Source organism: Periplaneta americana, chromosome 12, assembly GCF_040183065.1.
Source record: "Periplaneta americana isolate PAMFEO1 chromosome 12, P.americana_PAMFEO1_priV1, whole genome shotgun sequence".
NCBI classification, from domain to species: Eukaryota; Metazoa; Arthropoda; class Insecta; order Blattodea; family Blattidae; genus Periplaneta; species Periplaneta americana.
In genome coordinates this window covers 172,063,489-172,077,535 of record NC_091128.1, presented here as the reverse complement: position 1 = coordinate 172,077,535, position 14,047 = coordinate 172,063,489, and the positions used below count along the sequence as shown (strand labels likewise).

Here is a 14,047-nt window from a genome sequence, read left to right as displayed (position 1 = left end):
CTTTAATAGAGTTGTAGAGATTACTTAATTTTTGCAAATATTTAAAAACAATAATTAACAGTGCAATTTAGGTGAAATTGCAGTGGTAAGTTTCCAATTTATAATTATTACTATATTGAACATCTCTAAAAATAATATGTTAAAAGCCTAAAGCAGTAAAATCAATATGTCACTTAAGCGGTAAGAAGAGGGAAATTGTTATGTGTGTTAGGTTGGGAATACTGAATGTGGAATTTTAGACTTACCGCGGATTGGTTTTGTGCGGAAACCAAGCAAATACGCACGATCTCGCACAAAATATATTATTGTATATTCCTACTAAGAACAGAGGTTGTAACATGAAGGGACCGTGACGGTTCTTTGTACATCTTAATAGTAATATACGTTACAAGAGCGGTATGTTGACGTTTTCATGTTCGAGGAAAAGATTGAAAAAGCGAAACGTAGTTGAGCTTTTTTAATTTCCGAGAACATGAAAACAAACATACCGCTCGTGTATCGTACATTTTTTTGTGCGAAGATCGTTTATTACATACCTGAAAGACGAATTTCTAATTAGTTGCAATGAAATCTCCATCTTGGTTTCTGTTTAATGACGGCAACTTTAGAAAACAAAAATATCTATACTCCAGCAGGCCGTGGTATACGTCTGTCTTTTTTTTCCCCCAAGTCTATAAATGCGAACTTAAAACAAACGGTAAGGTTATGTAATGATTTATTTTTCATTTTAATATTTTAACAATATTATTTATATAACATATTGCTGTAATAACATCGGCATCTGGAAGCTTGTTGATTTTTTCACGGCTTCCTTAATGTTACTTGTATCAGGAATACAATAGCTTTCGTGGAGTAGTAGACTTTACTTAATTTTTGAAAATATTTAAAAACAATAATTAACAGTGCAATTTAGGTGAATTTGCAGTGGTAAGTTTCCAATTTATAATTATTACTATGTTAAACGTCTCTAAAAATAATATGTTAAAAGCCTAAAGCAGTAAAATGAATGTCGCGCTTAAGCGGTAAGAAGAGAGAAATTGTTATGTGTGTTACGTTGGGAATACTGAATGTGGTATTTCACACTTACCGCGTATTGGTTCTGTGTGGAAAACAAGCAAATACGCACGATGTCGCACAAAAATACTTACAGTTTCCTATTGACATCTACACGTCATGTAGAGAAATTTGTGTGAACAGTTTCAAATACTTTGTGTGAGTAACATAAACTAATAGAACACAAAACATTCAGGCTATTAATACTACTTTATATTTAAAAATAACGTCACTCGGAATCCACTTCGAATATTATATTTAAAAATTCAAAGTTAGTACAGAAATATCAATTCGTCCTAAAAACAAAATGTTCTCGTATACACAACATTTCACGTTATTTCGCGAGTTTGAACTTGTAAGGGCTTCAAACATAAAATGTGTCCTTTTATCTATAGTAATCTCGTGAAGAATGGGTAGAACGGAGAAAAATTCTCTCCGGCACCGGGATTCGAACCCGGGTTTTCAGTTCTACGTGCTGACGCTTTATCCACTAAGCCACACCAGATTCAAATTCCGATGCCGGATTGAATCCTTCTCAGTTTAAGTTCTACCTCTCAGTTTCCCTTTGGTTGCCTACGTTCATGTACTGAGCCACAAAATATGTGACAGTGGCACAATGTCCAACACACTATGTACAGAGGTGCACTCATTGCGAGTGACTAAGTGGCCGGGGTCCGACGGAATAAGCGCCGTCTTTAATCACGAAGTGGTTACTTACGCATATCATATTGTGATGTACCGAAGTACATATGATATTTCCGTGCAGGAGTTCTGCGTTACCATATTCCTTAACCCTCAATATCGCCTCTTCTTCTGCTAACAGCGTCATATCATCAGTAAATCTTAGATATAATTAAATGATAAAGTATACGTATAGGTAATTCACATTTCATTATTTATTTCAGGTGCCGGGATGTGATTGGCGCCGCGCGGACTCGAAGCAGAGGCCTCAGCAAGCAGACTCAACAGCAACATGCCGGGCAGCATGCGCCGCTTCTCGGGCACCCTGGAGCACCCAACCCCTCGCCGCGACGCCATGGACCGGCGTCACAGCAACGCTTCCGACACGTCCTTGCCGGATACCGGCCACGTGCGACAGGTGAGCGGGCGGGAATGTGCGTGTGTTGGAGGAGACAGGTGGCAAGGAGAACAAAGGAATACAAGGAGAACAAGGGGAATGTAAAGAGAACAAGGGGAATACAAGGAGAGCAAGGGGAATATAATGAGAACAAGGGGAATACATGGAGAACAAGGGGAATACAAGGAGAACAAGGGAAATGTAAAGAGGAGAAAGGGAAGAATAGGAGAACAAGGGGAATACAAGGAAGACAAGGGGAATACAAGGAGAACAAGGGGAATATAAAGAGGAGAAAGGGAAGAATATGAGAACAAGGAGAATACAAGGATGACAAGGGGAATACAAGGAGAACAAGGGAATACAAGGAGAACAAGGGGAATATAAAGAGGAGAAAGGGAAGAATAGGAGAACAAGAGGAATACAAGGGGAATACAAGGAGAACAAGGGGGAATACAAGGAGAACAAGGGGAATATAAAGAGGAGAAAGGGAAGAATAGGAGAACAAGGGGAATACAAGGAATACAAGGGGAATACAAGGAGAACAAGGGGGAATACACGGAGAACAAGGGGAATATAAAGAGGAGAAAGGGAAGGATAGGAGAACAAGGAGAATACAAGGAAGACAAGGGGAATACAAGGAGAACAAGGGGAATATAAAGAGGAGAAAGGGAAGGATAGGAGAACAAGGGGAATACAAGGAATACAAGGAGAACAAGGGGAATACAAGGAGAACAAGGGGAATATAAAGAGGAGAAAGGGAAGAATAGGAGAACAAGGGGAATACAAGGAATACAAGGAGAACAAGGGGAATACAAGGAGAACAAGCGGAATATAAAGAGGAGAAAGGGAAGAATAGGAGAACAAGGGGAATACAAGGAATACAAGGGGAATACAAGGAGAACAAGGGGGAATACACGGAGAACAAGGGGAATATAAAGAGGGGAAAGGGAAGGATAGGAGAACAAGGAGAATACAAGGAAGACAAGGGGAATACAAGGAGAACAAGGGGAATATAAAGAGGAGAAAGGGAAGAATAGGAGAACAAGGAGAATACAAGGAAGACAAGGGGAATACAAGGAGAACAAGGGGGAATACAAGGAGAACAAGGGGAATACAAGGAGAACAAGGGGAATGTAAGGAGGAGAAAGGGAAGAATAGGAGAAATGGAAGAGTAGGAGAACAAGAAGAATACAAGGAAGACAAGGGGAATACAAGGAGAACAAGGGGAATACAAGGAGAACAAGGGGAATAAGGAGAAAGGAAAGATAGGAGAACAAGGGGAATACAAATAGAAGAAGGGGAATAAGAGGAAAGGAAAGATAGGAGAACAAGGGGAATACAATAAGAACAAGGGGAATAAGAGGAAAGGAAAGATAGGAGAACAAGGGGAATACAAGGAGAACAAGGGGAATAAGAGGAAAGGAAAGATAGGAGAACAAGGGGAATACAAGGAGAACAAGGGGAATAAGAGGAAAGGAAAGATAGGAGAACAAGAGGAATAAGAGGAAAGGAAAGATAGGAGAACAAGGGGAATACAAGGAGAACAAGGAGAGCAAGGGGAATAAGAGGAAAGGAAAGATAGGAGAACAAGGGGGAACAATGAGAACAAGGAGAGCAAGGGGAATATAATGAGAACAAGGGGAATACAAGGAGAACAAGGGGAATACAAGGAGAACAAGGAGAGCAAGGGGAATATAATGAGAACAAGGGGAATACAGGCAGAACACTGATAATATAAGGAGAATAAGAAGAATACAAGCCCTGGGAGAAGTGTTGCGTTTTTATGTGACAGTCAATTGACAAATTACCTCACATAGCGAAGCTAGAAAACCTCGCAGTTGATATGGCGGTGTGAGAAAAACCATTGTGCTATGGCAATGATGGCGTAAATATGAGGCTAATGGAAATACGGCACCTTTTATTACATAGTGTGTAGCCTGAATAGTGAAAGCAGCACTGCTCACTAGTGACTGTCGTCGTCGTCCTCTTCACAGCATGGTCAGACTTGGTCACACCTTCCTTTCCCGGCGCGTCCAATGTTCCTTCGTCCTTCAGCTTTGTAATATTATTTATAACTCTTGTCATTTTTGGTAGCCGTGCTCTTTCCATTCTTGGTGCGTTGCCTATTCAATAGACACTGCAGTCTTTCTTTACGCCACATAATTATGCATACATATATTAGGCCTGCTACACCGCCGTCTGATGCTGACTGCAGTCCGCGTCATAGTGACTTGCAACCGCTCGCTTACAAGTATACACAACAGAAAATGTACAAGAAAGCACAAGAAAGTACCAAATATCTTAAGAAACAACATGTGCAATTATTAGAAGACTTATAAACTTCAATTTTGATTGCAAACTGCTAGAGGATTTAATTATTTATTTATTCATTCATTCATTTATTTATTTACTCATTTATTTTGTTTATTTATTCGAACAGATGCATTATAGGGGCCAATCTCCTTATTGGTTGAATGGTATGAATGTTACTATCGATATGTATTGTTGTTATAATCGATATAAAGTATGTTGCCAACCTCTAAATTAACAGCCAGTTTTATATTGTTGACTTGTATCCAGTGCCGGTTCCTCGGGGGAGGGAAGGGAGAAACGTCCTCCTCACATTTTCTTCTTTTGAAAGTAAATACCAAATAAAATATGTGCCTTGAAATTCGAGGAAGATTCGATAATTTTTAAGTTCGCAGCTATAAGAAAAACTCGGTTGATCGAGTTTTAAACGACGCGCGCTCATGTGCCGTAGAAAACTGTGAGAAAGATGCGAGATTGTCTGTGTAGAGGAAAGGCACTCCATTCCTCCTCTACTGCAGTTAACACACATAGACAACAGCACACTAGCGGCCAGAGAAAGAAGCAGAGTTTTAAAGCAAGTAAATGAACGGAGAGGGAGGAGATCCTCCTCTGAATCAGTCATGGGCGGGAAATAGAAACCGACTGGTCGTGCAGCAAGCTCGCTACCGCTGCCACCTAACGATGTTGCATTCAACCGGACTATAACACATCTAGGAGGAGACACAACAAAAACAGTTTTAACGCAACGCTATGAAAGACACCATGTAAACTTTTTTTTAAAATTATAAATCAATAATATTATTCATTGTTTGAAACTTTCGTGGATATTTGAAAGTTAAAGTCGGGTTTATGTAAAACAAAGAGGAAGTAGTTTTACGTAGTTGGCCCCTGAAATTCACTTCTATTCATTGTTTACTAGACAGGGCAACAGCCAAGTTGTCAATTTTGTACAAATATATTTGAAACTGAAAGTAGGTACTCCAAACTACATCATTTTTAACAAAAAAAAATTAATCTACCACCGGCAGCTTTGAACAATGGTAGTATGACTTTACAAGAACTGACATTCTTCAAAAGTATGTGATACTGAACTTGTAAAATGTAGGCTACATGTGGCAATACAGACCACGTGGGTGGGTGCAGTGTTCTCGCTTTCCTCAGATTATTTCCCATTCCCATTTCCATTTTTCCGTAAAACGGTTCCGGTTACGAGTTAGTAGCCGGTCTCTTCCAACACGTGTGATGTTGTAGTGTGCTCGAAAAATGCTACGAGGTTGTGAATTTCCTTGTAATTGTTAATTTGTGCAATTATTCAATAATGAATGGAAGTGAAATCATAATATATTTTGGGCAATTTAGGAAACTCAGTTTACAAGAACAGATTATTGCTATACAGAAGGAAAGGCCAACCCCAACACTACCTGGTCTTACATGTATGCATGTAGGCTAATTTGTAGCATGTTTCATTCAAGAAGGTGTCATTTCGTGCTGTTAATTTCTTTCCTCCTCTTAAGAAATATGCAGGAGCCGCCACTGCTTGTATCCTGCATCAAAATGAAAATAACGGCAGTAACAGTAAAATATATTTTCCCTGGACCAAAAATATAATACAAACTGACTAAAATCACATGTAGTGACAAATTATTTAAATTATTTTTATTCATTTTTTTTTTAAATTTGGTAGCATTTAATGCTTATCGAATATCGAATACTAAAAACTATAATCGAACCATTACTTCCGCTGACCTTTTTTTGCATATATTAATAATAATAATAATAATAATAATAATAATAATAATTTATTTTAGCTGGCAGAGTTAAGGCCGTAAGGATTCTCTTCCACTCAACCAGCAAAAAGAGTATATACATATGCATGAACTTACAAAGAATTCAACAATTTGATTTAGATTAGAGTTACATGTATACAAGAGTTATTTACGAATTAAACAACAAAATACTATGAACTATTAATTAAACACTGAAATAAACTGTGTAGCAGAATTAAGCTAAAATACATAGAATGTTGTTAATATATTTCAAATAATATTAGATAATAGAAAGAGATTATTATGAGACAATTTTGAAAGTACAGCACAATCAGGATGATGTCTAAAAGAAAGAAGTAACAATGTAGTCAGTGATAATTTAAATCAGTAAGATTGGAGTGAAATGCTAATAAGGTTATATTGTGTGATGGGTGGCCCCTTTAAAGCATCTGTTCCATTTATTTTGTTTTTATTTATTTTGTTTTATTTATTTTATTTTGTTTATTTATTTTGTTTTGTTTTATTTATTTTCTTATTTATTTATTTATTTTATTTATTTATGCGGTGGACAGCTCAAAAATGTATATAAAAATGAGGCGTTGCATCTCATACTCCGGAAAATACGCTAATTAATTTCAGAGGAAATAGGGAGAGAGTAAGCTTCCCTAAAAATCTTGTCCTCCTCTCCTGAAAAAAACTGAAATGACGCCCCTACGAGCTATGCTTCACACTACGCATGCGTCACATGCTTTTCGTTAGCATTAGGATCGGTTCTAAAGGTGAATCCAGTATGTAACGTTGAGTAATGTTCTTTTCTGGTTTCAGCTCTCGCAAGAAAACATAGAATACATACCGACACGAATTACCAAAGTGGCCGCTCCGAAGCCGGCAGCCAATCCTCTCCAGTTCATCAAAGTTGGACCAGCCAGTCTGTACAAATCAGCGCAGGAGCAGCTGAAGAAAGTGGAGGAGATCAAGAAGGTCACGAAGGAGGTTCGCGATGAAGCGGAAGACTGGCAGTCGGTGAGTCAAGAACATGGCCTGCATTGGTGTACGCAGAACTTTGTCAAGGCCCCCCTTATTATTATTATTATTATTATTATTATTATTATTATTATTATTATTATTATTATTATTATTATTATTACTATTATGATATAATTCCGATGACTATAAATATGAGATTAACTGTAAATATTTTTGAACTGCTGCAGTTTATTTGCCAGACGTCAAGATCTCGATTATTTATTTTTTTGTAAAGTCATTAAGGGTGATATTGATTGTGAATCATTCATAAGCAATATCAGTCTTCGTATTCCTGCTAAGGGTTTAAGATTTCATAACATTTTTATACCGTAGTAGAAATTCAAAATCTCTCTCTCCGGTCTGCAGATGTATAAAATATGCTAATTTGCATGGCTTAAGCGTGGATCCATTTAATGTGTAGTATACACCTTTTGAGTTTATCATGATATATCCTTACTTGTTATTATTGCCTGATATTGCTATTTATTTTGTTGCATTTGGTCAAAGATTATTGATGACTATTATATTGACTGTATTCCATCTCACTGCTATTTCTATCATTCATTCTCATCATCATTTCTTCTGTTTTGTTTTGTATCTTGTGCTAAACTGTAATTGGCCTTGCGCTGTTGTTTTGCACGTTAATATTCTAAATAAATAAATAAATTATGTTACGATATATTTATTAACATTATATTACGTTATAATAGAAGATATTCATGAATATCTTTATAAAATCTTTGAAAAATATTTTTTTCACAGTCATCCAATTTTTAACAAATTTTAACTTGTGTTTAATTTTGAATAATAAAAACCGCTTGTCACATATCACATCTATACAATAGCTCGGGTTCAGTTCACGGTGAGGCGTGCTGTTCTTGTACAAGAGCGCGTCCGTTCGACTACCCAATCATTCACAGAATAGGAGTGGTAAGCACAATAAGCCTCAGGCTGCAGTGCAAGCCTTCGGGTCCCTCAGTTCTGTACACGAGGAAAAAAAAAGTAAAACTGTCTGTATACTCGTATTTTGTTACAATGTTACTTTATTTTACAATACCTTTATTACATGATCATATTCCGATATACTGTACCAACGCCAAGCTATAACGGGGGAAGGAAATAAATGATGTCCTCCATAATTTCGTTACCGGTATATCGAGATTCTATAGTTTTCCTTTGCTTCCCCAAGGAAACGGTTCTCTCTCCGCCAATGCACGTCTCATTTTCCAGCGTTAACATAAGACTAATCGGCAACTGGGGCGCGGAAGGATTTTGCGTTATGTTTGTTGTTATGCGGAATCTTCTTGTACTGAATGAGGATTATGCTGAATATCTTCACATAGAACTACGTATGAGTGCGATCACCTGTGGACAGGTGGGAGCAGAAAGTTGAGCACGGTTTAATAGACTCTGATCCACCGAAGACCATTTTCTGGTGCCACTCTTAGTCGGAAGTGCTCTGAAACAGTTTTTGCTATATATGAATTAAATTTATTTGTGTGCGGTAAGGAGTAGCAGAGTCCGCCGTGGTGAATCAATCTTAGCGTAAGGACTTCCTGACCATGCGATTCAGGTTCGATTCCCGGTGAAGGAAATTTATTTTCATACCACAGTATTGCAACATGTCCAACAAGGACAGAAAGATGGCCAATGAGTATTAGTTCATAAGTTCAACCGCTGGTGTTCCCTTGGCCGATAAATATCGTACGCTTCTCGCAGTGAGAGAATGTTACAAATCACCCATCTTGAATCTTGCATACATTGCTTTTAACACTTAAATATAAATGATTGGTTGATTGGCAAACTTACTCGTGTTAAATTACATAAGCAACTGTGGCTTACAGCTGTTTCGGTGCTTCTTCACACCATCCTCAGAGCCTACTAGATCTCGGCGTCATCTCGAACTTCGCTGCCTGTTGTGGGGGTGTGTTTGCGTGTTGAAAAGTGTTGAAAAGTGGAGTCAAATATCAAATAGTGTGTGTGTTCTGAAATTGGTCTGTGTGTTGAGAATTTGATCGGGGTGTGTTTTAATGTGTTTGTATATTTCATATTGTTCCAGTGTGTTGAGTTTTCGGTTTTTGGGTTATATATGTGTAGGATTTCCATGTCTGTATTTATGTTATTGCATGTGTGGAAATTCTACACATACAACCCAGAAACCAAAAACTCAACACACTAGAACAATATGAAATATACACGCACACTAAAACACACCCCGATCAAATTCTCAACACACAGATCAATTTCAGAACACATACACTATTTGACTCCACTTTTCAACACGCAAACGCACCCCCACAACAGGCAGCGAAGTTCGAGATGACGCCGAGATCTAATAGGCTATGAGGATGGTGTGAAGAAGCACCGAAACAGCTGTAAGCCACAGTTGCTTATGTAATTTAACACGAGTAAGTTTGCCAATCAACCAATCAGTTACAAATCAGTTTCTCATCTGGCTATAAAACAAGAAGATTAGACATAACAGAAAGCGTCACTGCTGGTACAACACAGATTTCTGTTTTATTAAACATTGATACTGTTATTTTTAAACATGTGTACAGTCATCTACTTGGAGCACGTGTCCGTTCCTTCCCAGGAATCACGTGGCGTGTTCACAGACGGTTCCCCGGTCGATTGTTTACGTCTTCCGCCAGGCTGTGTGACTGATGTTTAAGATAGAGACGTCACGCCTGCCTTCCACACGTGTTACAGAATCTGGACAACTGGAAGAGCAGTCGGCGGAAGCGGCAGGAACACATCATCGAGCGAGTCGTCGAGGTGAAGAAGTTCGAGATGGAGGAGTACGACCGCAACCGGCGTCGAAGCAAGACCTTCAACGAGATGATGGAGGAGCGGTGAGATACTCAGTTCTGCAACACCTTCACCACTGCCACCATTACTAACGCATACTACCACTACCACTGCTATACTACTACTAGACTACACTATTACTACTACTACTACTACCGTTACTGCTACTACTACTGCTGCTACTGCCGACACTACTTCTACACTATTACTACAGCTGTTACTACTATCACTACTACCATTAGTGCTACTACTCCTACTACTACTACAGCTACTACTACTACTACTACTACTACTACTACTACTACTACTACTGTTACTACTGCTACCACTAGCACTACTACCATTAGTGTTACTACTACTCCTCCTACTACTACTACAGCTACTACTATTGCTACTACTACTGTTACTACTACTACTACTACTACTACTACTACTACTACTACTACTACTATTTTCTTAAATGTTTCAATACATGCAAATCAATTGATCTGGTGAATATACCTACTGCTTCAGAACTGCAGTTCTATAAAAATAGTACAATATGAAGGCTTGCATGAAATTGGCCCTAATGGTTTGCTTCTTAGTGCAGACAACCTACCATTATGAAATGGGCTGAAAAAACAGAATGGTCTATATCACCCAAAAATAGGTTTTTAAGAGAACCTTAAACATTGCATATAAAATATGTCTTAACTCAGAGCCTTCCAAATGAAAGTTTTTAGTTCACAAAAAGAAAAATGAAAATTGCTAGACGCCATTTAATGTAATATTATAGTTTAAGAGAGTAACAGACGTACACTCTAGCCTTCATTGGCTATTCACTAACTTACTGTATAATTTACTGAATAAATTTTTTCAATGGAAATGTTTTGAGGTTAGAAGATAATTTTCAGGAAAGCTTTTAAATTTATCTCTTAAGTTCCCGATATTTTGCAGAAATTCCCGCGGACGGAAGTCGAGTCTGGTGTTGTTCAAAGACGATGATGCAAACGACTTGACTGATTTGGGTATTGGGGCCTCTTGTGGAACGAGCAGCATCAGCGAGGAATATGGAAATGACAATCATCAAAATGTAAGTACATAGCAAATAAAATACAAAACATACTATGTCCACCACGGTGGTTAAAAGGCTACCCTGCCTGCCTTTTGATCTGGGATCCAAAAAATCAAACCTAGTTGAGGGCATAGCTTTTTAAAGTTGTTAAAAATACTTGACACATCTTCCTGATTTTCGCACTCATGTCTCTGCAAGCTTATAACAATGCAGTGAGAAAAGAAAAATAGAAATCGGATCGTAGCACTGTTGCGAAGGTTCTGAAGGCTTATACAAGCTTGGTAACAATGTGAGGTACTCAGGGAACAGAAAAAGGCGACGTGCTGATAGAGTGATTCACGAGGATTTACCGTCCCTTATGGAGCTTATTTCCGAAGACATTCTGAGCAAAAAAGTCATATAAACATTTGTCCTAATCTCAATATTTTCAGAGTTACACTAATTTGAAGTTGTTTGTAAAATACCATTATTCTTTAGTTTTAAGGGTAAAAGAATGTTACAGATAAAGAATGAACTATTCAGAAGTATTATTTCTTTAATTAGCTAATATTCTGAAGCTAAAAATGTGTTGTGAATTCCATAGTTGTTTCGTACAGATTTTTTAAACTACAAAATTACATTTTTCTTACGAATTTATCAGAACAATTGTTACAAATCACGCCACTCTTGTAAATTCTTCAAGACTGTACGTAAGGATGCAGAATTGAACTGTGAAGAATCAAATTCCCAAAGTCGTATGATTTGTAACAATTTTTGTGATAAGTGCGTAAGAATGATGTCATTTTTAGTTAAAAATTGAAAAATAAAATCTGTACAAAGCAATTAACAACACATTTTTAGCTTCAGAACACTAGCCAATTAAATAAATGACACTTCTGAATAGTTGATTCTCTATCTGTAATTTTTTTACCCGTAAAACTTAAGAAAATAGGTATTTTACTAACAAATTCAAATTAATGTAACTCTGAAAATATTGAGATTAGGACAAATGTTTATATGACATTTTTTGCTCAGAATGTCTTCGGAAATAAGCTCTGTAAGTGACGGTAAATCCTCGTGACTCACGCGTATGTGTTGACTTATCTCTCACACCAAAATCTAATAAGAATAGTAAAAATAAATAAGCTGTGAGTATGGTTACCAAACTGGAATTTTACGTGTAAGGCAGAGGTACTTGTGAATATAAAAGGTAGGCAAGACTGCATTCATAGAGGTGAAAAAAACAGGGCAAAATTAATCATATATAAGCCATTTTGTGCATTACCTAAATATACAGAGATCGTTATCAAACTAAGAAACAATAAATTAAATGTGATCAAAACTGATATATCAAAGTGAAATGTACAAAGTGGATCAAACCAGAAGTGTGATAGATCATATGATCCTTTGCACATTGTTATCAAGTTATGATAACATGTTTAAAATTAGTTAGACCAATTCCTTTTTCTCTTCCTAATCAGTTTCAGCTCTTTCTTCACTCACACACTTAACATAGCTTCATTTCTTATTCTGTCTGTTCATTTCACACACTCCATTCTTCTCCATATTCATATTTCAAATGCTTCTAATAGCTTCTCTTTATTTCGTCGTAATGTCCATGTTTCTGCTTTATACAATGCTACACTCCACACAGAGCACTTCACTAGTCTCTTCCTTACTTCTTCTTCCAGAGGTTCGCAGAAAATGCTCCTTTTTTCTATTAAAAGCTTCTTTTTTCATTGCTATCCTCCTTTTAACTTCCTGGCAGCAGCTCATGTTACTGCTTATAGTACACCCCAAGTATTTGAAGCTGTCCACTTGCTCTACTGCCTCATTTAGAATTCTCACGTTTACCTTCTTTATTTTTCTTTCGATAACCATGGTCTTCATCTTGTTTGCATTTATCTTCATTTCATAATGCTCACATCTGTCATTTATCTCCAGTAACATATCCTCTTCTGCTAATATCGCCATATCATCAGCAAATCATATGTAACAGTACGTACTCTTTTCTTCTTGCTTCCTCCTACTATCACTCCTCCCATGCTATTGTTTATAAACAATTAACATTTTCAATGTTGAGATCAGTGTCCTTCTACCTATTTCATCCCCTTCCCTAAGCAGATACTTTGCATTTCTCTGACGGACAGCAGTTCAGACTCTAACCCTGTTATATGATAATCAGGGAACGGATTTATATGGACTAAAAATATATGAAATATGTAAATATATATGTAGCTATTTTTACCAAAATATGGAATTAAATATGGATTTTTACCAAAATATGGAATTAAATATGGACTTAAAATTATAAAAAAATGACTATGTACGTTAAATATTGGTACATTTTAATCAAACTAAACAAAAAATATAATGGACGTACCTTATCTTCCAATGTAGTTTCAACAAAACACAATTTTTATTGTCTGTTACCATAACAATAGGTTACAAACATTTCTTTCAAGTGCTGAAAAGTGAATCTTCTTCTATTGTCTCTGAGGATAGATTTATACTGACTAAAAGAGCGTTCGACGTCACAAGAAGTAACTGGTACATAATTCAATTTCACAATGTCTGCTGGGGATAAGTCCAAGTTAATCTTCACTGTTGATTCACCACTCATCACAGCAACAACCTTTTGTAGTTCTTCATATCCAGGGTTTTTTGAAAGTACAGTGTCCACCTTAGCTCTTACTGCATCTGCAACTTTACCTCTACCACGATTCAGTTGTTCCACAGTACTATTTATAATTTCAAAACTTTCAGATAGTGAAAGGTGCCTATTTTGGAGACTTTTGAGCGTTTTTATGATGCATGAAAATGTATGCTGAATGTGAGCTAAGTCATTCTTCACACTTATGTCACAGGTAACTGTTTTCGCAGTATCAATTGAGACTGCATCTTCAGAGTCCAATGCAAGGAGAACATTGTTAATAGAGTCTATATGTTCGGCATAATATTCAACTGCTT

General features: G+C 37.1%; 1 protein-coding gene across 6 annotated transcripts in view; it reads left to right on the top strand.

Moving 5' to 3' along the window:
* smash (smallish) overlaps positions 1-14,047 on the top strand; it is a 598,237-nt gene that overhangs the window by 498,472 nt on the left and 85,718 nt on the right. For all 6 annotated transcript variants that reach the window (XM_069842563.1, XM_069842564.1, XM_069842565.1 and 3 more), the window contains 4 exons: positions 1,959-2,152; positions 7,033-7,230; positions 9,946-10,088; positions 10,981-11,116. In XM_069842563.1, coding sequence (XP_069698664.1) covers positions 2,027-2,152; positions 7,033-7,230; positions 9,946-10,088; positions 10,981-11,116 — 603 coding nt within the window. In that variant the 5' untranslated portion in view covers positions 1,959-2,026. The remainder of the gene's footprint in view (positions 1-1,958; positions 2,153-7,032; positions 7,231-9,945; positions 10,089-10,980; positions 11,117-14,047) is intronic.